Source organism: Xiphophorus couchianus, chromosome 16 (genome assembly GCF_001444195.1).
Source record: "Xiphophorus couchianus chromosome 16, X_couchianus-1.0, whole genome shotgun sequence".
Classification (NCBI taxonomy): Eukaryota; Metazoa; Chordata; class Actinopteri; order Cyprinodontiformes; family Poeciliidae; genus Xiphophorus; species Xiphophorus couchianus.
Genome location: NC_040243.1, coordinates 3,096,251 through 3,122,043, shown reverse-complemented (window position 1 = coordinate 3,122,043; position 25,793 = coordinate 3,096,251). Strand labels below are relative to the sequence as shown.

Sequence of the window (25,793 nt, the reverse complement as noted above, 5' to 3'; positions counted from 1 at the left end):
TGACTTTTTCACTTCCCCAACCTTTGGCAGCACCTCAAAGATTAAGTCTTCCATCATTTCCAGACTTGACTCCTTTTCCTTCAACGTAAGATTAGTTGCCTTTGTCAGATCTGAAAACTCCTCTGAAATAAATTCATCCACCATCTTTATATCTGGTTCCCTTTCATTAGAGATCAAGTCATCGTCATTAGTGGAATTTGAAAGATCCTCCAAAATAAATTCATCCACCATCTTTATAGCTGATTCCCTTTCAGTCGAGCTCAAATCATCGTCATTAGTGGAATTTGAAAGATCCTCCAAAATGAATTCATCCACAATCTTTATAGCTGATTCCCTTTCAGTCGAGCTCAAATCATCTTCATTAGTGGAATTTGAAAGTTCCTCCAAAATGAATTCATCCACCATCTTCAAGTCTGATTCCTCGTTTTGTGTCTCGTCTGTTGTCACCTCAGAGTCTAATTTCTCAAGGATGTCTGGTATCAGGTTTACATTAAACTGCTTGCTCCCGTTCTTTGTGTGGCTCATGGCTTCTTGGATTTACAATGTAAAGCAAACTCTAGGACAATTAAATAACTATTTTGTTTAAATCGCAAACTATCTCGATCTCTCACCAAACTCCAGCTGTGTCTCTTAAAGAAAGTAGCAGAAGTAAAGAGTTGCTGTCTGAAATCTGTGATATAACTCTGTGATGTCATATATATCTCTGTGATGTCATAACAGACCAGATTCCATCAAGGCAGGTTGAGTCAGCTTAGCAACCGTTGCTAGGTATGTCAACAGCTGTGTGCAGCTCAGAGAAATAATGTCTAATTTAAAGGAGGAAAAGTGAAAGTTTCCATGTTTTAGAGGCTCTGAGGCTGAGAAGGAATCCTCCAGTCACTAAACGCTCTTCATGTTGTAGCGCGACTGAGACAGGACTGACACCCAGCAGCAGTAAAAACAGGCAGGGTTGTTTTCAGATTACTTCAATGACCGAACTTATGTTAAAAAAGAGGATAATTAATGCTAGCTTTGGACAAAACGTTTGGCTCCTTCTTCCTCTTTAATTTTTCCCGGGATCCTCGGCGAGTGACGTTCTCCGTGGGCGACGTGCAGCGACGGCGTGCTGCTAAAACGAAACAACAACAAAGCGTGTTGACGTCACAGATCACAGAGTTTAATCTCATACAAAGCAATCGACAACAAACCTGCAGAGGAACAGAGATATGCATTTTTCTCATAAAAATAAAGACACACAAGGGGAAGACAAACAAACATAAAACAAAGGCAAAAATAGCGGCCGCTCTCTCCCTCTTTTTGCGCTGACCTGGAATTTTAAACTAAAGAGGTGTTTCCCTATTTAATATATGCAGTCAAGGCGTTCCGTTCTTTGACCTATTAGAAACTCCGTAGGGACTCAGAGAAACTTGGAAACTCCCCTCATTATGGCAAAGGTGTCTGGTTTTTGTCTAAGTAAAAGGGCGGACCACTTCGTGCTCATCTCTGTCTGATACGAGCAGATCCCTGGCGCCAAAAGTCCTAAGATGAGATTTCGCAGACACCTCTGAAGTCTCTTCTGCCATTGGAATGCTAATTTTATTGCTCTGTCTGTGGGGGAGGCCTCTGCTTTGTTTGAATGTCTGCTATTCAGCTCCCACATGCTCAACAGAAAACTGTTCCAAATAAGAGTGTTGGGTATACCTTTACACATGTCGTAAGATTAACTGTATTAAGCACCAAAATTAATCATTTTTTCTTAACACTTACTAACGATCTTAAAAACACAGAAAATGGATCATCTGCGCAGCCGCGGTACCGCGATTCTGCGCAGATGTGTCCGCAAAGTGTCTTTCATCAGTGGAAATAATAGGAGATCCGCTGCAGAAGAACCAACAGGTTATGGGCCCAGGCAAGTTCCGAGTATGGCAGTGCACGGAAGGGGATTTCCGCCGCGGTTTCACGGAGACGAAGCCCGTTGCCACAGTGGTTTTCAATGTGGGGGCCGCAAGGGGGCGCCAGGGAGCCACGGGAAGATGGAGAAAAAAAAAAGTTATACATGAAATAATTTTATTGAATCCAAATAATTAAAATATTCCTGTCTGGGTATAACTGCATTATGAAAATCATTCACATGAAGCTTACAAATAATATTTTTGTCATAGCCATGACCATGACGCACTGTAAACAAACCTGACTGGCCTTGCGCCGACATTAGCTTCGTGAAAATAATAGTGCTAAACAGATAGCAGGCAAACATGTTAACATGGACAAGTTTTTGAAAAGAAAAGGACCTGGCGAAGACCCCACCAATCCACAAACATCTGATCAAACACAGAGGAGCTGCAACTGGCCACAACAGTTGAGCAAGTATGAAAAGGACGATATTAACTATGGATTTACGGTCACACACAAAAACGGACAGGAGTGCCCTAAATGTGTGCTATGCCTCGAAATTCTTTCAAACGAAACCGCTTCAAACCGTCCAAACTTAAACGGCATTTACAACAGAAACATCCAGCGGAGGCTGAAAAGTCAGTGGAATATTTCAAACGCAAGGAGGAACAAATAACGAAGCAGACGACAACATTTGTGCAGCAAGCTAACGTCCCGAGAGCAATGAGAGCTTCCTATGCGGCATCGTAGCACAAAGCTCGGGCAAAGAAGCCCCACACCGACGGAGAAGGTTTCTTACTTCCAGCAAGCAAAGACATGGTTCGGGAAATGCTTGGTGAGGACGCGGCCAAGAAAATGGATGCTATATCATTTAGGACAACACGGGGTGTAGACGAATAAGTGACATGGCAGGGGACGTTTCTAATCAACTTTTGGACCAGGTACGAGCAAGTGACTATTTCGCATTGCAACTGGACGAAAGCACTGATGTGGCTGATGCAGCGCAACTGCTGGTCTATGTTAGGTACCTTCAAGGAGAAAAGTTTGCAGAGGAAATACTGTTCTGCTCTTGCTTGCCTCCTACTAATATTTACTGCTCAGCTGATTATACCTGCCTGGTATGTGTCTGTCTCTCTCTCTCATGTAGCCTACATTTGTTGTTGGGTGTAACCCTTCTCGCTTTTCACAGCGCCAGTATAATCTTGGATGGTTGTTGTCACCTAGTGTGATATAAAATGAAATTCTCACAATGTGATTGACTGCATGCAAGTGGTCCAACAGCTCCACCAGCGCTCCTCAAAATTATTTATTTTTCTTTTTTAGATGTTATCGTATAGTTTAACAATTCTTCAAAAACTAAACAAAACATTCTTATTCCAAAAATCAAACAGTAAAATAACAGACAACCGCTACAGCAGTTAACAGTTAACATTTAACAGTTACATTCACAAAACAATTTTTTCCCCCTCTAAATATATACACATTCATAAATTTACACTTTGAACCCACCTAGTGTGATATAAAACGGAATTCTCACAATGTGATTGACTGCATGCAAGTGGTCCAACAGCTGAAAAACAAAAGACACAGTTAGCGTCATGACTGAACGGTCAGCCACAAACACCAACTGGCGCAGCTCCCACTCATAGGGTCATATTTTTCCAGCCCAACCACAAGAAAACTTTATAAATTATATTTGTAATTGTTAAATGATCTTACAGTATTTCGTTAATTGTTGAACTAGAAAAATATGACCCTAAGTAAAAACAATAGCGAAGAGCTGCCTCTCTCGCACCTACCTCCACCAGCAGCTCCTCAGGATCCTGGTGGGAGAAGCCGCGAGAGCGTCTGAAGGACCCGTTGCATGCAGTCACTCATCACACCACTAGGTGGCTCTAAACACATGGATACAACAATCTCATTACAAACACATACACACTATTATTATTATTTTGGGCAAAATTCACATACACATTCATACACACTTTTCTCTCTGTTACATAGGCCTGCATTATATAAAATGCCTGCATGTTTAATTTGGGACAAACTTTTATTTTGTTCACAAATCTTTCTGTTTTTGCAACGTATAAAGAGGTTCATCGTTTAAAAAAAGGTTATTGAAATTAAAGTGGTGGGCCTATGTTATTGTTATATGTTATTCATTAAATTAATGAATTAAAGGTTAATGAAATATAATTGTGACTTCATCTTTACAGGATAAATGTGTTTTTATTTAGATTGTTTGTTCACTCATTTTTTAATTCTGTCGCTGTAGCTTACACATGAGTGTTTACGCATGTTTCATATGAGGGGGGGCCTCAGCTGAAAATGTACTGGTGTAGGGGGGCCTTGCCATGGTAAAGTTTGGGAACCCCTGCGCTACCACATCTGGGAAGCAAGGTTTTTAGCATACTTAAAAACCATCGGTCTAAAAGACGCTATCCTGGGAAGTGAGCTAGCAACGGGAGCTGATGTACAAGAAGCTCCCGGACATCGATAGGAAAAACCAACAGGCGTATGCAGAACTGTGTGGCTGTTTGGATGATAAGACGCTAATGCTAATCCTCTATGAAGCGCCAGATGACGGCAAGAAAAGCCTAGACATATTGAGACGCCATTTTGAGTCAGAAGAAAAGCCGCGATTAGAGCTTTGGAACGTGACGTCACTGCTCTAGGCATAGGGATATGAGCGCCATCTTGTGAGGCCATATACATAACCGACAAAACGGCTGTCTGACAGATATTTTGAATTTTTGAATCCAAGTTACTTAAAATTATTTAGCAATGGTTCGAACTTGCTGCGTTATTGGATGTAATGTCTAATGACACAACCGAAACGGTAAAAAGATGGAAAACGGACTTTCGTTTCACTGCTTTACTGTCTGTCAACAACGCGAGGAGGCTAAGCTATCGGGGCTAACGAAAAGGAGACGAATATCCCGGGTATCAGCGGTGAGACGTCCTGATATCACGTTCAGCAAGATAAAGGAGCTTGTTTTAAGTCAATAATTCCTTAATTTTGATTAAAATGTTCTTGTTCAATTGGCAAATTATTTGGAAAAATGTCTTGTGATAAGCTAAATAATCTGCCAATGTATAAAGTACTTTTTCATCAATATTTAGAAATTATTGGCTTAAAACAAATTTCTAAATCTTGCTGCAGTTAGTTTTGTTTTACTCAAGTGTACTAAGATATTTGTGCTAGAAATTAGACAAAATATTTGGTAAATGTAGTGTTTTTACAGTGAAGGAAGTGGGGATGTTGACAGAAGAGTTTAAAAAACACAAAATGTATTTTGTAAATCAAATGCACTCTGTGTATTACAAGATCCAACCACTGGGAGGCACTAAATGTTAGACGACAGGTGATCTCATGGAAAAACATGAAAACCAAACAAAAAAATAAACTCAGCTTATCAGGGAAACAAAATGCATTTGCTCCATCAGTATGATGCACAAACTCTTTGTTGGTTGAATAAAAAAAGAACAAATGAAAGAAATGATTTATAAATCAAGTTTTATTAAATGTGCAGCAAAGCTCCATTTACATTACATTGTTTCTTGCTTTAATGTTTATATAGATATTTATGAATCACTGAATAAAAATTCTGCATATTGAAGTAAAAATATTCATAGCATTATGATTATGATGATACATTTTGCTCAACCCTAACAGTTTATATCAGATTCTCTCCGTTCCCCTTAATCTGGATCTCTGGATATGAAAACAAATCACAAAACAATATCTCTGTTGAGAATACATTGAAGATTCAAATTTACTTGCACAAGGACAGATTTTTTTCTGCTTGGCTTGTTTGCACACACTTAGCACACAACATGTCAAAGGAGAAAAAGCAACAATCATTCAGTTCACACACGTTTTATACAATAGAAGATTTGAAACAAAATTACAATGATTGGTTGTTGAAAGGTTGGTGGGAAACATGTCAGACTGAACCTTTCTGTGCTTTTGCACTTTCATGTTAACCTCATCACATCGATCCCTTCAGGCGATTCAACGTTACAAAACTGCAGATGATTGTTGAGCCTTTCAGTTTGTGTGGCTGGAGTTTTGGACTTTAAAAAGTATTTCCCCCCTGGGATGCCCCATAAAAAAAATAAATTTGCCCCATTTGAAGAGCTGCTGTCACAACCTATTCAGTCTATCTGACCCACCAAACTAACATTAAAGGCTCACAACTGAATCGTTTCCTTTGGTTGAATATAAGCACAATATTTACTGCTAGTGAATTATTCATACAGTATCCAATTCACTATTTGAAGCAAGATTAAAAGCCAACTTAAACATTTAGCTAAAGGCATAAATCATTAATTGCAAAATAAATAAATAAATAAATAAATAAATAAAACAAAAGATTCTCTAAATATTCTTGAAATATAAAAGACATTTATCATACATTGGTAACTATTTAGCAAAATTAGAACTAACCTGTGAAACGTTAAAATTACATTAAAACAAATTTTCTTGTTACAGGTCAATTTCCTGAAGTTTAGCTTTCTAAACCAAACCAACATGATAACATGATAAGACTGCAAAGCCTGTCATCAGACATAGTGGACTTCAAATATGGTTTTTTAGTTTTAGTTTTTAGTTTACTGAAAGGTTTCTCCACCAGCAACTTTCACAGGAAACATACAAAATGTAAATAAAGAAATCCAAACTTCCCCCAACAAATGCTGTGTGCATTTTGTAAATTGATTTTGGGCAAATAAAGGTGGAGAAGTTAGGAGGGAAAGTGGCATTATGTTTCTAACTTAGATACAAGCTAAGGTAGGAAACTCACTGTTCACATTGCTCAGTCTCCAGTCCAGACAGGAAGAAGTTTTTTATTATCATTTCATAAAGATTGTTTAAATTATTGTCAGTAATAAATTCTACAGGTTTTTGTGCAATTGTAGAAAGAACAACACAGAGAAATGCCAATTGATTCCCTGCTGTGACACCAAGAAATGTGTTATTGAACAGAGTTGTTCACCTTGTTCACTGGGACAGGATGGTGTTATACTGGTGTGGAGGTTATGGCTGCTACTGACCGACTCATCGGTTTAGTCTAGTAAAAGGTGCAGACACAACTTAAATATGAATATCTTCATAAGATGCTAGTGAAATGGAGACTAACAGTCACCTGTATCTAAGCTAACATAATCACACAATACAGTCTAACTACCTTTATTGTAGAAAAACTGGGTTACAAATTGAAACTATTTTTGTTGTTTAAGTTTTTCTGTTAGGGAGTCCCAAAGCAAATATTTATGCTCCCATTAATAGACAGATTGCTCTTAGACAGGATAAAATGGCTTCTCAAGCATTTCTTTGTTTTCCTTTGTGGTCAGTTTGCTGCTACTCAGTGAGTTGCAGATTTTTTGTCCAGGCCTCTATCTCTGAGCGCCACAGACCAGCTCTGGCTCTGAGGAACATAGAGACCTTAGACTCTGTCCCTTTAGCCAGGGCCATGCTGTCTGTAGTGATGAAGTAGATATTCATGCCAAGGAAGAGGGCATTGGCTGCAATAGAGAAAGCTCTGGCCATCTTGGTAAGAGCAAGCGGCCCTTTAACTGCTGCCTGACTAATTTCAGGAACATCTGAGGCCATTCTGGATACAGTACTCAATGCTTTCCCTTCCTGTAGTGCAACTTTACCTGCATTTGGAACAACAGCTGCATCAACAATCAATTCACCAGCCTTTTCAATACCATCTGCAGCATTATTTCCTGCCATGTGAAGCTCATCTTCACTACTTTGTGTAACTTCAGCATATGGTGGTTTGGCCGCCTCTTCCAGACAGTCCTGGATTCTTTGAACACCAAACATGAATCTTTGAAAGGCTGTATTTGCTTGTTGTGTTTGTGTATGATAAACTCCACCCTCTACTAAAGTGGTTACCAAGCTGTTCACTCCACTGGTTCCTGCCACAGCTGCACCAGCAACTGTCAACCCCACAGACGCACCAAATGTAACTGGAATTAAAATCAGGCCAACAATGGACAAGATTTTTCCCACAGCTCCCACTGAGCTTCCAGCCACACTGGAGATCTTTGCTCCCTTATTCACACTGTCTAACGTAACAGCACACTGCTCAATCTGATAAAGAAACTGCAGCATCTCAGGAAGCTCATCATTGTACTTATTAACAAATTCTGAGTAGCTGATCCTCTGGAACAGGAACATCATCCGAAAGTCGTTGTCCATCCTAGAGAAGAAAGTTTAGTTTTTGATTTGAAAACACTGGAAAATCTTTAAGTAATAATTCATTTATTGGGGGTTTGGATCTTACCTGATTTTATCAAGTTGTTTGACCTGATCAGTCATTTTTTGCATGACATCATCAGATAAATCACATTCAACAGCAATATCCTCTGTTATTTTAAGACAAATGTTGATTCTGAGGATGTGGAAGAGAGAACAAAGTCTGAATGTTTGTTTGAAAATATTTTAGTATTATGAACATGTTATGTACACAACAAAAAACAAGTTATTTCTTGATGAAAAGTAATTTACCTGTCAGAAAGGTTTTCAAATATTCTCTCGCTGGTATTTACATGTTTTTCCAGCTGGTACAGCAGAACCTCCACATTGTGTCTTTTGGGAGCAAAGAAAGTCGCTGCGTCTCGTTTGAACTCCAGTAGCAGAGGGCAGATCTGTCGTGCAGATTTGATCAAATCCTGAACTTCATCAAAGCTGATCTCATCAGGCAGGAACAACATCTGGTTCTCAGTGAAAACCTGCAGAGACGTGACCGCCAGCTTCTCCACCGCATCCAAGAAGGTTTTGAGTTTCTCCAAACCCTCCAGTGTTTCTTTCAACACTTCATCCAGCTCCTTCTCCAGCTCTGCAAGTTTCCTGTCTCTATTTAACTGGAATTTGCTCTTTATACGTTTCACAAGGCTTGACTTGCTGGAAGGAGGGTCAGTCTTGTCAGTCCTTTTTTTGATTTTTCTGATTTTCTCCACTTCTTCCTCTCTGCGGTTCTTCCATTCAGGGAACATCTTACAGAAATCTCTCACAGCTACGATGTAAGTGAGAGTATCTGTAAAATACCGACACAAAGTCTCCTGCAGTTTCCATCTGTAGAAAAGATTACAATAGATTATTGAAACTCTTAGTATTTAGGGTTGGACCAGAACTGCCTGCAGTCACTGCAGAGCGTCCAAAACGCTGCAGCTTGTCTGCTGACCAAAACAAGGAGGCGTGAAGCTGTCACTCCAGTTTTACTCATCCTTTATTGGCTTCCTGTTGCTTTTAGGATAAAATTTTAAGGTTTTATTGATTGTTTTAAGTGTCTAAACTCCATGAGCCCTTCTTACTTCAGTAAGTTTTTGCAGCCCTTCACTCCACCCAGAGCTCTGAGATCAACTGACCAGCTTTTATTATCTGTCCCTAAAGCTCAGCTAAAACCTAGAGGGGACAGAGTCTCTCTGTGTCACCCAGACTGGATCAGTCTCCCTCTGTCTGTTAAGATCTCAGTCAGTCAGTCGGTTTAAGTCCAGACAGAAAACTCATCTATTCTCCATGACCTTCAACAGCTAAAGAGAAAATGTAAAGCAAGGAAGATAATTGCTGCAGCTAAATTTTGGGGTTTTATTCATATTATTAGCTTTTGGTATCTGACAATTTTATACTTGTCTTATTATTTTTTACTAAATTGAATATTAATTCTATTTTTTCATTTACCTACCTGTGATGTTGTGAAGTTGAGGCTGTTATTAATGTGCTATATAAATAAACTTTGACTTGGGGAAAAAAAAGTCACTCTAAATGTAAAAAAATAAACATTGTCACATCAAACCAAACTCTTCCTAACAAGGAGAAATAAAACTGGGCAAAATAACAAAAACTCTTTCATCACAAATATTGTTTTTATATACCTCTGACATAAACATGCTGGAATTTCACATACATTCACACACACACACACACACATACACATATATATACACAGTTGCATCATGTTTGTTTTACCTTTCTTGAGACATCTTCTCATAAACTCACTTGTTGTGTCTTTAGCTATTAAAAGAAAATAGAAAAGCAAAGTTAACTTTTAATGTGAAGTTACTCTTATGTTGAGAATTTGCACAAAAATTAAAAACCCAAACTCATTTTCATAAGAGCGCATGTTGATCACTCAGATGAGAAGAAATACACAAAGTTTTCTGTAGATAAATTGCTGATTAGGTCAAATCCACACATGAAAGTAAACTGACTGCCTGTCTAAAAACGTACCCAACAAGCTGATAGTTGTTCCTCTTCTTGGCTGCAGGATGTTACGTACGTTAAACTAGCCGGCATTAAAGCAATCTACACAGATCAACCCACTAAAAATCCCACAGAAGTCCTCCCAAGATAACTGTGCAGGCACAATTAACACTTAGCACCTTGAAGAGACACTATTATCTGAAAAAAATAAAAAGCTCAAAGGAGCAACACTTCTTTCCTACACTTCTTCACTCACCTTGATTAAGCTGATAAGGGACAAAACACTGCAAAACACCCAACAAAAATCACAACACTGAACAAAAGTAAATAAATCGAAGCCGGGTCTTTAAACAAACCATGTTTCCATATGAAACTAAAGAAAACGCAATGGGGGCGCCGGGGGTTAGCACGCCCCACGTTTGGAGGCCTTAGTCCTCGACACGGACGTTGCGGGTTCGACTCCCGGTCCCGACGACCTTTGCCGCATGTCTTCCCCCCTCTCCTCACCCTACTTCCTGTCTGCCTGCTGTACAAAAAAATACGAGCCACTAGCGCCGCAAAAACTCTTCGGAGAAAAAAAAAGAAAGAAAGAAAACGCAAACAAACCAAAACCTGTCCTGCAGAGAATATCCAACAAGACACCAAGCTGATTTCATCAAAGGGTGTGTAGAGTCTGAACACACAGAAGGGCTTTCTGCAGTCACCAGGAAAATAGGTCAAACGACATTGAGTTTGGAAAACAATATCTATGTATTCATGAAGAGTCTAGAGGCACAATCAGACAATATAGCCCAGGACTCAAAGAAGACATCAAGGTGGAACAAGTGAATGTCACAATATGTTTATTTTGCAGACCCCCGTAAAAGGAACACTGTCCAGAGATCAGGTGGACCATCTGTCAAACATCAACAATGAGGCAAGACCAACACATCCACCCCCCAAAGCCCTAAAGGACAAAGTGGCTACCAGGAAAACGAAAGGTATGCCAAAAGTGCTTATTGTTGGAGATGAGGCAGTAAATGGAATCAGTCACGTTTGCAATCCCAAGAAAACGAGAGTGATTTCTTTTCCTGGTGACACTGTATCTGATTTAACTCGGAAAGTTCTTTCGCTGACCGCTGATCAGCCAGATATTGAGTCCTTAGTTGTGCATGTTGGAGCCAACGATGTGGCAAAGCAGAAATCTGAGATTCTGAAAAAGGACTTTGATATTCTACTGAACTGTCATGTTCCGTGTTTTTCTGTGTGTTTATTTTGAGTTTCCTGTGTCTCTCAGTCTCCGTGTTGTCCTGTCTCCCTTTGATTACTCCCAGGTGTTTCTCGTTCCCTAATTACCTCCTGTGTATTTAGTCTCACCTGTGTCTCTGTGTTTTGTCGGGTCCTCGTCTCATTGTGGCGTCTGTCGTCTGTGTATCCAGTCCGTCGTCTTGTCCGTTTGTGTAACCGGTTGCTACCGGAGTCGAGCCCTGGCTTCCGCTCGGCCGTGCTGCCCGGTGTTTTGGACCATGTTCGACTGTGTTATTATGGACTTTCATTATTAAAATCATTCATTATTTATCTCACCTGGGTCATCTGCGTCTGCCTCACCACCTCCACACCCCGCACTTTATGACAGAAGGACCCGACCAGAAAGTACGGTGAGGCGCGCTTTTTTTTTTTTTTTTTCTTTTCATCATGGACCCAGGGATATTGTGGAGTACAATCGAGGACTATGTGGCAGTTGTCGCTAACCCATATTCAGCTAAGCAGCGCCTGAATATAGCCACCCGCCTGGTTCTCATGCTGGACCATTGGATTCCGCAACTTTGGCATCTGGGGCTGGCGGAGTTGCAACAGTAGGCAGAGTGGCAGCGCCTGACGGCCATAGCGGTGCTGAAAGGCAACCCTCTGCCTCCCAAGCCGGACTATCTTTCCGCCAGCCCAGCACCAGCGTCAACTCCAGGTCCAGCACCTCCAGAGCCCGCAGCAGCGGTCCAGATTTTATCTTTACACCCGTCTTACTCCAGAATGTGTCTGGCCCTGCAGAACAGGACATTACCTGTCCGGATCACTACAAGAAAATTTACAAGAAACATAAAATACAGGGGACCTAATTCAAACATCAGACTGTTCCCCTGCCTAAAGGAACCCCAGACTGAAGATTTCTTGGCCTCCAAGACACTTAAACTAGCTCTTTTAAATACCAGATCTCTCTGTGCTAAAGCTCTATTAATTAATGATTTCATCACTGAGCATAATATCGATGTTATGTTTCTGACAGAAACATGGTTGAATGATAATAATGAATCGATCGTACTAATTGAATCTGCGCCTCCTAACTACAATTTCTTCAGTGAGAATAGAAAACACAAAAAAGGAGGAGGCGTGGCTTCAATATTTAAGAAAACCATAAATTGTAGTAAAATCTCTTTGGGTCACTTCACCTCTTTGAGTATCTTGGAATTGAGGTTAAAGGCCACAAACGAACTTTGTCTGTAACTCTATACAAAACTCCAACTTTTGTGGAAAATTTCTTTACTGACTTGAATGAACTTCTCTTATATGTATTGATTATGATTGTTTAATAATTGTCGGTGATTTCAACATTCATGTTGACAACCCCCAAGACAGAGGGGCAAAAAAGCTCGCTAATATTTTAGAGACTTTTGGTCTAACACAACATGTCAGACAAGCAACACACACTCAAGGACACACACTGGACCTGGTTATCAGTAAGGGTGTGAATATTTCCAATGTCTCTGTAACTGATGTCGCCTGTCGGATCACTTCCTGTTATCTTTGAAAGTTCTTTATGTTTTAACCCACTTGGACAAACAGCAACCATCAAACAGCTGAAACACTGACTTCTTTTAAATCTCAACTAAAAACCCACCTGGTTAGAATTGTATTTGAAACGTAATCAATTACAATTTTATTGATGGAACTTGACTTAATGTCGTGTTTTGATTGTTGATTCTATGTTGCATTGTGTTTCTGTGTTTGTAAGCACTTGAAATGCCTTCCTGCTGAAATGTGCTATACAAATAAAATTTGATTGATTGATTGATTAGGAGTTTACTGTACTTTTGCAGTAAGTAAGAATGGAACTCACTAATGACTTCCATTAATGGGAGAAATACAGTAGCCGTTTTAGTTGTGAGAGAAAACACTAGTGTAGAAGATACTGAGGTGATGAAATAAATTCATGTGAATTTAAGTTGCATAAAAGCATTTTAAGTGTTTCAGGTAATGTCTTGCCAATAACATTTACGTCAGTGTGATGTGAATATATTTGTGGACCTGTTGATCTGTCACATGTTAACACTCGAGGGAAACTGAAGTTTGAAATAAATCTCTGAGTAAAATTAAGCAATAAACTATAGTGGAGGTATGGTGGCCGACAGGTGGACATGTACAGCAAACAGCAAAAGGAGCTTCTGATAGGGAATTAATACTTTTTACCATTTATTTACTGATGTATCTGCTGTTTTTATACTTCTGCAAGATGCAATTTCCTGTTAAAGATGTTTCCAGCTGGTTAAAAATCTAATTAATGTTCTGCTAATAATTCAAGTTAATTGATTTGAAAGTATTTACATTTTACATAAAATTTTTTGAACTAAATTTTATTATTAATCGACTGAAAGACTGAAATGATTCTGAAGAACTTATGACTACAACTAATTAAGAAGTTGCTGTCAAAGGCATCACCGCTAACCTAGACCTCTACTGACACAACATCGTTAACAGAGTAATATAATTTTAGATAATTCAGTTAGACTAATGCCAAATGAAAAACGATTCCACATTTTGCCAGATGGGTGTCACTCAGTCAGGCCATAAATCGCTGCATGTTCTACACATAGCAGTAACGCCCATAAGCTTGAACTGACTTTTCAGTGCAACCAAGCAAACTTTAGCTTGACGTTAGCGCCATAGCTAAACATGAAATTTATCAAAAGCCAATTGTTGGGTAACATTTTATACATAACATACCTTTGAAAAAATATCAGCACAGCATGTCTGTGTTAGTTTTAGACTAAAAGACCAGGTTTCAAAAAGCTTACTGTCAGCCGACCTGCAGAGAGAGCAGAGCTGGGATTTGGTCCAGTGAGGTTTTCCAGAGGTGATTTGGTCAGCAGCTCCTTTGAGTTGTGCAGCCTGAGGTTGTGCTTCAACAGGAATCCACCAGACATTTTATAGGAAGCTGGATCGCCTGACCTCTCCCTCTGATTAATACTTTCCATTTATTTCAGTACGTATGATGCAATAAACACCAATATTTACCAAGCTGTGTAAAGGCTAAACTTATTTAGATCAAAGAGATCTGGTTTGGCCCATATAATTAAACAAACCAGATCTAACGGAGTAAAACTTTGAAAAGCTCAGAGGGTATTTTTGTCATTTCCTGTCCTTAATCCAAACTTTCTTCTGCTTCATGGTTCTCAGTATCTATAAAGTTTCTTTTAGTTTTCACTTTTACTGCGTGTTGTATCTTGTTGGTTTTAAATTTGTCAGATTAACAGAATATTTTGATTTGATCGCATTAATTTTTGTGAGAGACAAAGTAATACAAGCAGTTTTCTACATTTTAGTTTTGCTACCAAGGATTACTCTCTGACATGTAATTAATCGTGTGACCTGGTTGATTAATAAAATGTATAAAGTGTCAGGAGGACAGTAATCTCCCCAATCCCCTGAAGTCAAGCCCGTATTTTAGCCTGGGCTTACAGGGATGCTGCCAGGGGCCCCAACGCTTCGGGGGCCCCGAAAGATGCTTTGTATTTTTGTGAATGAATAAAGTCAGATGCCTTAATTTTATCACTGGCTAAGAGGATTTTGGCGGTGCTGTTGAAAAAATATCTGATTTGTTCTGGCAAACGTCCATCATGAAAGCTTGATTATTACTGGTCCAAGTTTAACACTTTTTACGCTTTGGGGAGCATCAGGGAGGGATTTCTCATGATGGCGGACAACAAGAACAAAAGAAAAAGAAGAGAGCGACCGAGGGGTGATGAAGAAAAATATCTAAGCTAACAGGGTTTTTTAAAACTCATACTGGACATGGAACAGAACCATCGTCGCTCTCTGCTGATCAAGAAGTTATCCTGGCTAATAGCGGTTTTGTGGTCCATCACCTCATCAGACGTTTGGATCCTCATCCGAAAGTTGCAACAGTTTTCTTGAGCTATTTCTGCAGCTTTGCTGCTCTCAGCTCAGGCTACTGGAGGATGAAGCATCACCTCATCTGACGTGTGCATGAATGTCTGGCTGTACGAAATATAACCAGATTTTGGAAACGCCTACATTTACTGTTTACTTTCCCCAGCAGCTGATCTTCCAGTAAAGCAGCTGAGTAAATATGGACAACAAATAAAACCTCTGTTAATATATTTTATCTCAGTTTGGGGAGATACAGTAAAAGTAAAAAAAAAATGAAATTATACATTAAGTCTAAAAGATAGTTTTAGATGAATCTGATTTAACTTTACCTTAAAAGTAAAGAAAATATATGAAAGTAATGGACATGAAGAAGAAAAAAGGTTAAAAGTTTAAAGGGAAAGAATGACATAAAAGTAAAGGAGAAATAATTATAGAGAGAATACATGGAAAAACCCTGGAAGTCAGTTTCTATAACTAGAAAACACAACATAGCGACAAACAATATATGTCTATATAAGAATAACAACTAAAACATCACAGAAAATTACATGTTACAAGTTAATACAAGATAAAACATCTGAATCTGAAACCATGTCTAGTTTTCACACTAGACTTCCTTCCTGATGAAGTTTATAGATGGAGCGGTTCCGGTTCTACCTGAAGAGATCTTAGGTAAAGTTTTAGATCTGATCAAATCTGCACGACTGACCTCTGCCCTCTGCTGCTGGAGCTCAAACGAGACGCAAAAACCTTTTCTGTTCCCAAAAGACACAATGTGGAGGTTCTGCTGTTCCAGATGAAAAATCACAGAGAAAATTTGAAAACCTTCCTGAAAGGTAAATTTGCCTTCATCAAGAAATATCAAGAAATAACTTGTTTTTTGTTATGTATGTAACATGTTTATAATATTAATGTTTTCAAAAGGAACAAGCATTCAGAAACATTTTTTCTTCCACAGCCTCAACATCAACATTTGTCTTAAAATAACAGAGGACATTGTTGTTGAATGTGATTTATCTGATGATGACTGATCAGGTCAAATAACTTGATAAAATCAGGTAAGTAGCCTCAGTAATAACAGTATTATTACTTATTTGAGCATTAACTAATGCTTACAAGTGAAACCAATAAGGAAAGGTTAAAAAGAGTCGATTGATTCCACTGTAGATATTTACTAAGGAACATCACAGCATGTAGATTTTAGTTATACTGAGAATCATGAACACAGTTAGTTAGTTATAGTTATTTCTTGCTCTTTCACTGATACATAGCATAACCCATGGTATTAAAATATGGGTGTCCTAAATATTTACTTAACAGATACAGAGCATTAGATGTGTGTATAGCCAGTCATGGTCAGTGTTGATCTGCAGCTGTTTTGATAACAGTGTGTTGGCTGGTTAATGAGGCTGTAGTGGCATTTAAAAGTCAGTCCCTTCTTGAAATGCAGGTTAACAGTTTATTCTACTAGAAATCAGACAATTTGTGCACAAAACTGAACAACTTTAAAATAAACTGTAACAGTATTAACATGGTGTTCGCCCGGTTCAACACCTGCCTCCCTGTCGCCCCTTGACTCCTAGACATGAGCCTGCAGCCCCATCTAGTGGCCAAAAACTAGGCAGCAAAACCTCCATAATTTATATGTATTTGGCTCCTATGCCTGTAACAGGGGCACCGTGTAGGGGGGAAATTTATGACAATTCCAAGGGCCCCTGACCAACACGGGGCCCTCTGCAGTTTTTTTTTTTTTTTGTTCATAGAAATTTTTTTTAAATGGGGCAATTACAAAATTAATTCTATTGTGTTTTCTAAAAATGTTTTTAGCAATAAATAAATAAATTAAAGCACACATTTTCCCTGACCCCCCTGGATCTGCATGAAATCGTTCGTTCCTGCTTGGAGCTTGACGGTGACGATGTTCAGCAGCAGTCAGTGGAAACAAGAACGACTGTGGCTGTTACTCTGCTGCTAAGAAAAATTATAAAGTAAGTTTTCAATAAATAATGCAGGACAATGCTAGACCTCATGTGGCTGGAGTGTGTCAGCAGTTCCTGCAAGATGAAGGCATTGAAGCTATGGATTGGCCAGTCCGTTCCCCAGACCTGAATCCGATTGAGCACATCTGGGACATCATGTCTCGCTCCATCCACCAACGTCACGTTGCACCACAGACTGTTCAGGAGTTGGTGGATGATTTAGTCCAGGTCTGGGAGGAGATCCCTCAGGAGACCATCCGCCACCTCATCAGGAGCATGCCCAGGCGTAGGGAGGTCATACAGGCACGTGGAGGCCACACACAATACTGAGCCTCATTTTGACTTGTTTTAAGGACATTACATTAAAGTTGGATCAGCGTGTAGTGTTATTTCACTTTGATTTTGTGTGTGGCTCCAAATCCAGGCCTCCATTGGTTAATAAATTTGATTTCCATTGATGATTTTTGTGTGATTTTGTTGTCAGCACATTCAACTTTGTACAGAACAAAGTTTCAATGAGAATATTTCTTTCATTCAGATCTAGGATGTGTTATTTGAGTGTTCCCTTTATTTTTTTGAGCAGTGTATTTGGCTCCTATGCCTGTAACAGGGGCACCGTGTAGGGGGGGAATTTATGACAATTCCAAGGGCCCCTGACCAACACGGGGCCCTCCTCAGTTTTTTGTTTTTTTTGTTCATAGAAATTTTTTTTAAATGGGGCAATTACAAAATTAATTCTATTGTGTTTTCTAAAAATGTTTTTAGCAATAAATAAATAAATTAAAGCACACATTTTCCCTGACCCCCCTGGATCTGCATGAAATGGTTCGTTCCTGCTTGGAGCTTGACGGTGACGATGTTCAGCAGCAGTCAGTGGAAACAAGAACGACTGTGGCTGTTACTCTGCTGCTAAGAAAAATTATAAAGTAAGTTTTCAATAAATAGAGAGAGGGAGAGAGAAAAAGGTAAGAGTGTCAATTTATAACCCAGTTTTTCTCTGAGACTGTGTGAGATTATCAACCATTTAGCATAGTTAGCTTAGCTACAGACTGTTAGCCTCCATTTCACTAACATTTAATGAATTAAGGAAAGAAATGACCAACATATTCATATATTTAACTTGTCCCTGCACCTTTTACCACTTAACAACAGATGAGACAGTCGGCAGCAGCTCTAACCCAAGTCCCTCCTGACCCGTCCTCTCCTAAGTGAAATTAAAACAGCAATTAAAGTTAAAAATGTAACTTTTACAAAAAAAAAATTTTTTTAACATATTTGTTAAATTGTCATTATGTTGCGACAGTACGGCATGAGAGATAATCTGTGAAAATCTAGTTCCTCTGCTTTCTCCCAGCGTTATCTAAAAACAACCAATCAGAGACAGGAAAGTTTTACTGCTGTCAATCACAATCTCATGTGGTGCTGCTCATCCTTCCTCCCCCTCGCTCTGTGCTATGCTGCAGCTAGCATAGCCTGTTGTAAATGCTCAGTCTAGCTAGCATAGCTACCAATGACGGCAGGTTTCCTGTAATGATTTGTTGTTTCTCCACTATTAGCACATTTAGCAGTGAGTGAATGAGATTGATTGACAGCACTAAGACCCTCCTCTTGGTTCTGATTGGTTGTTTTGGCTGGAACATTGCATTACTTTAGCTAGCAGTAGTAGTTCAGGGACAAGGTGGAGGAGATTGATTGTTTTAACAGATTATCTGTCTGGTTTTTTAAGAGTCCAGCAGCAGATCAGATCGGTCTGACTTGGGATATTGAGGGAAATATTTCTTTGTGATCAACAGAAAAACAGACACAAGCAGAGCACACATATAAATTGAAGGTATTTTCTTAACCTACATATAAAAGAACCACAGACAACGTTTATTAGTTTTCAACCAAGCTTTTCCAAAAGGAGAAGACACAGCAAACCGCTTCTACAAGCTGCTCACCGTGCGTTCTGAAAACCTTCAGTTAGGGCTTGTCTTTTATTAGCAAGGAAGGGAGTGATAAGAAGAAGCAAGTTTTTATCTTTGCACACAGTTCATCTAGTTTTTTCTCACGAGGACGGAGGAAGATTGAACACTGAGTAGAGATAATCCTGCAACAGAAACATTCTGTAGATGTGAGTCAAGTGTCAACATAGTGTCAGTTCACACACAGCAGAAACCTTTAACTGAAAAACAGACTAATGACGCAAAATAATGTAAGAGTGTTTATCAATATTTCATATAAGTATAAGCTATCCAAAATCTAAAAAAGAAGAAATACATCTTGTTTTGTCTTTTTTTCCTTTTTTTTAGTTGCTGAGTAAAAGAATGCAAATATATGCTATAAAAAGAAATATGATGTATACAGGAAACAGTAAGAAACCAAATGCATTTTTCATCACTAGCACCACTTGCTTTCACATTTTCAGTGTAGGAGTCATTAGCAGATGATTCAATCTGTTTAATAATTACAGGACATCGTCATATGATCCTGTTTTCAGTCCATCTTCATCCCTCTGGAGTGATATGTAGTCCTCATCTGTGTCAGAGGTTACCCAGACCAGCTGATAGTTGATCATGGTGGTGCTAAACATCCTTAGCATCAAGCTGCAAAGACATGGGATGATGCAGGTTGTGAAGAGACAGAATAGGATCAGGACAGATGAGATTGGTGCTCCAATCCTCAACAGCAGAAGTCAAAAGGCTGGGATCCATGGGTGGTTCTGTTTACAAAGTTCTGGAGTTCTTTTAGGTCATGCAGAGCATCATGGATGGTTCCACCAGTTCCTGCTTCATTGGGGATGAATGTGCAGCACGTTGATCCTACTATCTTGCAGACACCTCCCTGAGAGGCTATCAGGAGGTCCAGCACAATGCGGTTTTGCAGAATCATTTCTCTCATATACACATATAAATTGAAGCAATGGATTAATTTGTACAAGCTGTCTGAAGTGATTCAGACCAGCAAGTTCTCCAAGTCTTTATCAATCATTAAAAAAATGGAGACTCGCCACCAAAAACAGCCTTGAACATATTAAACACTGGACCGTTTATATAGCTAATTGTTTCTCTTGGAACGGTCATGCCCGTGTTGTCCACAGTATAGGCGTACTGCCGCCTCAGATACTCCTCCTGCATTACAGCGTTTCCAGGTGATTTTCCCAGGCAGGCAGCCAGGTGGACGGTGGCTTCATGTCCTGAGAAACAGAGCACCAGAGACATGGCCAACGTGACGACAAAGAAGGGCACTTTGCCGATATAGGGAGCAAGGTACGGGATGAGATACCGGTTGGCTGCTGGTTCACCAAAACATGCTGCTAGAGCAATGAAAGCTGCAAATGCAGGGTCGTCTATTTTTGCTACAGGACTAACCATGATGACGGGGACAGGTTGAAGTCCAGTATTCCTCATTGAGTTCCAGGTATGAGGAAGGTTAAATGACGTATGGGCTGCTGGAGGAAAAGGGCACAGGTCTGGATTGGTGCATCCAAACCTCCGGTGGCCAGGCTGGATGCTTCCTGTAGCGATGCTATAGGCCGCTTCAGGATACAGGAGGCAGTTCCAGGGAGAATACAGCAGGACGTCTGTGATGGACGGCAGAGGCATCAGACATCTGGCAGGAATCATCGAGGCCACAATCGATCCATGAGCCAAAAAGATCAGCTCAATCTTCTTCCTCTCCAAATCCTCCTTCTTCTTCGCTGCCTCCTCATTCAGCTTTTGCTTTATGAAGTTTCCAAGATTTACCAGATGAAAGAAGACATTAGACTCTGCGTTTTCACTCAACCACTGTTTAACCTCTGGGTAAGGAGTGTTATTAATTGCATAGTCGATCAGCTCTCTCTTCTCATCTCTGGTCCTGTTTTTCTTCTCTATGATGAATTTGATTCTCACCAACTTCTTAAGAGCTTCTCTGCAAAAAGATTTAAATAAATCTGTTATCTTTGTGTAAATGATTCTATTTAAATTCATTTTTATACTTTTCCAATTCATACATCAATATCTTTTGCTTTTTTTGACAGAAAATTTAAATTTCACAAAGCTGCCAAACACTCAACATTCATTTGTTAAATGCAAATTTTAACATTTAAATGATTTTATAATAATTCTGAAATTATGGCATAAAACAAGAGGTGGGTTAAAATCCCCAGTGTGATTACATGTTTTGTGCAAGTTTTAAGAGATATAAAAGTACATTTATTTTGTTCTGTACAAAATGTTTACAGTGACATGAATCTGAGGAGTTGACAGTTCAATCAGGACACTCAAACATTAGATTAAAATATGTTTTAATCTCAGATTAAAATATATTGTTTTATCATTTTCATACCTTATTTTCTGCAGTTCTTTGTCCGTCTCCTCGGCGTTGGTCAGAACAGTCCTGGCATTTTTCCTCAGAGTCTGACTGGCTTTTGTCTCGATGTTGTCGAGGTTTTGGCAATCATTAACCAGCTCAGGAACAGAAAACACAAGCCCGACCACTCCTCCTGCAATCTGAACACAACAGATCTGATTAGACAGAGTTCATCAGTTGTTACCACTCAGACAGTGGAGCCCAAAGTGGGTCCGGCTGGAGGGCCGACATCCTGCATGTTTTAGTCTCTCCCTGGTTTAACACACCTGCATCAAATGGTGGCTCATTAGAAACCTAAGAAGAACATCGACTTGCTGAGGAGGTTTTACTACCAGAGAACTATAACATGCAGGACGCCGACCACTTTGGGCAGAACTGCACTAACAGTTGTTCCACTGATGCCTAAAAAACCCCCCAAAAAACTGAAGCCATAAAATCAGACTGCTTGGTACACTTGGAATAAGACAAAACTAACTTACAAGTTACTTTTCATTAAGTTATAGGAGATTGTATTATGTAAATAATTCCTTAATACTGACAAAACCCCAGATTATTTAACTAATAAGGAAAAATATCTTGTTATAAGTGACAGAATAATTTTAAGGGCTCTTGGAAGCATTGTAGATTTTTCATAGATTAAAATAATAATAAATAATATAAAACCTGAAACTCATAGAGCATAGAGAGGAGAATCACATAAGCTGAATTTCATAAATTGAAATTATGAAACTAAATTCACTTGATGGAAACACGCTCATTTAAAAAACAAACAAACAAAAAAAAAACTCAGGTTTTTGATAATTTTTTTGCACTACCATAAGACTATTTTGTCTTATTTCAATCATTTAGTTTTTAGGCTAAATCAAAATTAGTGCATTTCACAAAATTGCAATGGAAAAAAACTGTTGTTATTTTTTTTTTGCAGTTGTAATCAGCAACCAGATGCAGAAGAGATGAAGAAGTCGCAGGAGGATAATGGTGCAACATGTTTTGTAATGACTTATTGCATCAACAAACTTATTCATGCATGATTTTAATTGTTTTCTTATTTAATGAAAACACTGGAATTATGAAATTGTGGTTTTTCAACATTAGTTTTGCAATGGAAACAGCTGTAGTTCATATTTACATAATTAAATATGTTTATGTCTCTAATTAATACAATTATATATATTTTTTTTTTTCCTTTCTATAATTTTCCTTCAGAATTTTGTATGAACTTTGAATATTTTCCTGACTTATTTAAAATATTGTCTAACTTACACTTCCAGCTGCTGCTGAAGCTGCTTTTCTCCCCAGAGAAGAAGCCACTTTCTCCCCTCCTTCTTTGGCTGCTCCAAACAGAGCTGCTGTAAGGATTGTAAGACACCCTGTAAGCACAATACTACTGGCTTCGATCCTCCTGAACATGTTGATACGCGGTAACCCAAAAACCGCTGTGATCATCAGGCTCCTGGGGAGGTTCAGCCCTGCCTGTCTGGCCATTGACCTCATGAAAAACTCCATAACTTTGCCATCATCATCATCTCCACCACCAGCAGCACCACCACGGTGGTAGAGGTTGGAGGCTTGTCGTTTCAGTGACTTCATGAGGTTTTTCATTTCCTGTTCCAGACTCTGTAGCTCTTCCAGAACCTTTTGGGCTTCCTCCATGATGTCTTTGGACTTGCTGATGCTATAAGCATCAGAACCAACACTAGTTACCACACCGGCCCCAGAAGCCACAGCTCCCGCAGCTGCCACTGCAGCCAGAACAGGCAGCGCTGCTCCGCCGGTCAGAAGCGTTACCACGCCCGCCGCCGTTATGGCAGTTGCTCCCCCAACCGACACCGAGCTGCCGACCACTTTGGTCACGTTGGCAGCCTTCACCGCTTCATCCAGCTCATCCGCCAGGTTCTTCAGCTTCCTGGAACATTTCTTCTGAAGAGCCACCCATTCATGGACTTTACGTACGAGAGCATCAGCATCATCCATGGTGTGACTGTAGAGAGGTTGGAGATCTGCAACAAGAGCAGGGAATTATTACAGCAATTAATCATGATTATTGTCAACTCATTTAGTAATCAATTAATCAATAACTGGAGAAACAAAGTCAAAAAGGGATTCACTGAAAGAAGAAAGTAAGCAGTAGTATTTAAGGCAAAACTGTGCAACCTAAATTTGTTGACCATTATTTCAATAATTGATCAGACTAATCACGATTAATCAATTATTGGAATAATTGTCAACTTTTTTAGTAATTAACTGGAGAAAAACTAAAAGAAAAAAAGGCATTCACTGAAAGACAGGAGTCAGAGGAGTAATTACGCCAAAACTGAATAAAATATAAATTAGTTGCTGATAATTTCAATACGATTAATCACAATTAAATCAGATCAAATGTGATTAATCGACTATTGAAATAATCGTCAACTTATTTAGTAATCAAGTAATAACTGCAGAAAAACTTTTTTAAAAGGCATTTCCTGAAATAAGAAAGGAGTCAGTAGCAAATGAGCCAAAAATGCACAAAATATAAATGAGTTGTTTTAATAGTCGATCACGATTAATCTGGTTAATCATATCAGACATAATTGTAGCCCAGCTAATCTCAGTTTATCTATGAACAATTCATGAGTTTAAGACATTTTTCTACTCACAAGATTAGCAGCTCATGAACTGGTTCCTGTTTTGTTATTTTAATAAATATGTCTAAGTTTAACATGAGAAAACCACAATTTCCTGTTTATTCAGTCAGTATTTAATAAATCTGACAAAATAATGTTAAAATTTGGTTAATGTCTTTTTTTTTAATTCAACATGAAAAATTTAGCCCTTGGTGTTATCGTAGGACCGTCGGCTCTCTTGATAGAAGATTTTAAGAAAATGGCTGCATATCAATTAATCATTAATCGATCGATTGATTTATATGTAGCCAAAGAATCAGCCATAACAAAAATACTCCAGAACGTGGAACATTTCATCCTGACCAGGGGAGTCATCTGCCGGAAACAGAGCTCTGTTGTCAGACAGATTCCGGTCAGACAGTCATTTCCTGTCTGGAGGAACACAGAACCGAGCCGGTAGAGTCCGATTAGACAGGAAAACGTTACATAGGAAAACGATATCTCTTCACTTTCCTGTCAGAGCGGGGACCACCGGATCCGACTCGGCCCAGCAGAACATAAATAGAGATCCCCCCCCCCCCCCAATGAATGTCAGTTAATGCTTTTTTATATTCAAATTAGTTCCAATCGTTTAACTGATATCGTCCTTCTTTTAGTCTTGTAGATTTTCCGCCATCCAGCAGAGGGCGCCGATTGTCATCCATAAATGAAACCGTTGATACAGAAACAAAGATGGCGGAGCTATAACAGAATAGCAAAGAGAAACGATCCAAACACATCGTTATGAGAACTTTATGAGGTTCTGTTTTGAAATATAAACACTTTATAAGCTCTTAGGTTTCACTTTAATAAAGCGAGATGAACAGTGTCAACTTCTCATTTGCAAAATAATAAGTGTTTAAAAGGCGGAAATTTAATTTTAAAAAGTGGAAAAAGTTGGAACATGATGCCAATAAGCAAGGTTGATTTTGGTCCAAAGTTTTAACATTTCTTCATAAACAGCTACAGAGTTTGGATGAACATCTCTCTGTTCGTGGGGAATTAAATGTTTCACATTTTATTCTTTTCATCTTTTATTTTTTAATTCATCAACTTCAGAGGCTCCTGTTGTCATATTTAATAAATATATATCTAAGTTCAGTAATGTGAGAAAACCACAATGTCATGATTTTTCAGTCAGTATTTAATACATCTGACCGGATTTACGCCTGTGGCTGGAACAAGCCGAACTAATAGACTGGAAACAAAACAGACTTTACTCACTGCTTGTTGCTGTTCTGTCCTGCTTCTGTTAGAAAACTCTGCACAAAGTTACTGGGATCCACGTTCCGAAAAGTCCAGATGATTGTCCCGTCAGAAGCACAGCTGCTTATATAGAGGGTCTGCAGCCAGGAGGTGGGAGGAGCAAAGGGGGAGCTATCTCTTTCTCTATCACTCTATCACCTTGACCCCAAAGGAAAAAGCACAGACAGTGCAAGAATGAAATATTTTGTAATTTACAATTGGTGCAGATTCTGTATGCTCCAGTTAACGATTAATCAATTATTAAATTAGTTGGCGATTATTTTAATAATCGATTAACCATTATTAACCCGATTAATTGTTTCAGCACTTATTAGAATACAGTTATTTTAGAGGAAAGTCCTA

General features: G+C 39.0%; 2 protein-coding genes across 3 annotated transcripts; both read right to left on the bottom strand.

Moving 5' to 3' along the window:
• Positions 1-1,703: 1,703 nt before the first annotated feature.
• On the bottom strand, positions 1,704-25,572 carry LOC114160452 (uncharacterized). 2 transcript variants are annotated; one of them, XR_003598768.1, is made up of 6 exons: positions 25,410-25,572; positions 22,804-23,540; positions 21,517-21,680; positions 20,135-21,099; positions 18,308-18,329; positions 1,704-1,741 (listed from the first exon to the last, which is right to left on the bottom strand). XR_003598768.1 is itself a non-coding variant. In XM_028043050.1 (4 exons), the coding sequence occupies exons 2-4, from the start codon at positions 23,512-23,514 to the stop codon at positions 20,178-20,180; spliced, it is 1,797 nt and encodes a 598-aa protein (XP_027898851.1). In that variant the 5' UTR covers positions 23,515-23,540; positions 25,410-25,572; the 3' UTR covers positions 19,089-20,177. The 2 variants fall into 2 exon arrangements, 1 of the variants encoding a protein (XP_027898851.1); XM_028043050.1 differs by lacking the exons at positions 1,704-1,741; positions 18,308-18,329 and having other exon boundaries at positions 19,089-21,099.
• Positions 5,373-14,296, bottom strand: LOC114160453 (uncharacterized). Its single transcript, XM_028043052.1, has 5 exons — positions 14,145-14,296; positions 9,854-9,898; positions 8,393-8,959; positions 8,169-8,276; positions 5,373-8,084 (listed from the first exon to the last, which is right to left on the bottom strand). The coding sequence occupies exons 2-5, from the start codon at positions 9,865-9,867 to the stop codon at positions 7,235-7,237; spliced, it is 1,539 nt and encodes a 512-aa protein (XP_027898853.1). The 5' UTR covers positions 9,868-9,898; positions 14,145-14,296; the 3' UTR covers positions 5,373-7,234.
• Positions 25,573-25,793: the final 221 nt, after the last annotated feature.

Excerpts from the sequence above, each read along its gene's own strand:
- LOC114160453 (XM_028043052.1), bottom strand. Across the intron at positions 8,277-8,392 it reads TTTGAAAACCTTTCTGACAG|AATCAACATTTGTCTTAAAA; the intron begins GTAAATTACTTT and ends CCACATCCTCAG. Across the intron at positions 8,085-8,168 it reads AAACAACTTGATAAAATCAG|GATGGACAACGACTTTCGGA; the intron begins GTAAGATCCAAA and ends TTTCTTCTCTAG.
- LOC114160452 (XM_028043050.1), bottom strand. The coding sequence starts at position 23,514 with ATGGATGATGCTGATGCTCTCGTACGTAAAGTCCATGAATGGGTGGCT. Across the intron at positions 21,681-22,803 it reads CTTCAGCAGCAGCTGGAAGT|ATTGCAGGAGGAGTGGTCGG; the intron begins GTAAGTTAGACA and ends TGTTGTGTTCAG. Across the intron at positions 21,100-21,516 it reads AAAGAACTGCAGAAAATAAG|AGAAGCTCTTAAGAAGTTGG; the intron begins GTATGAAAATGA and ends ATCTTTTTGCAG.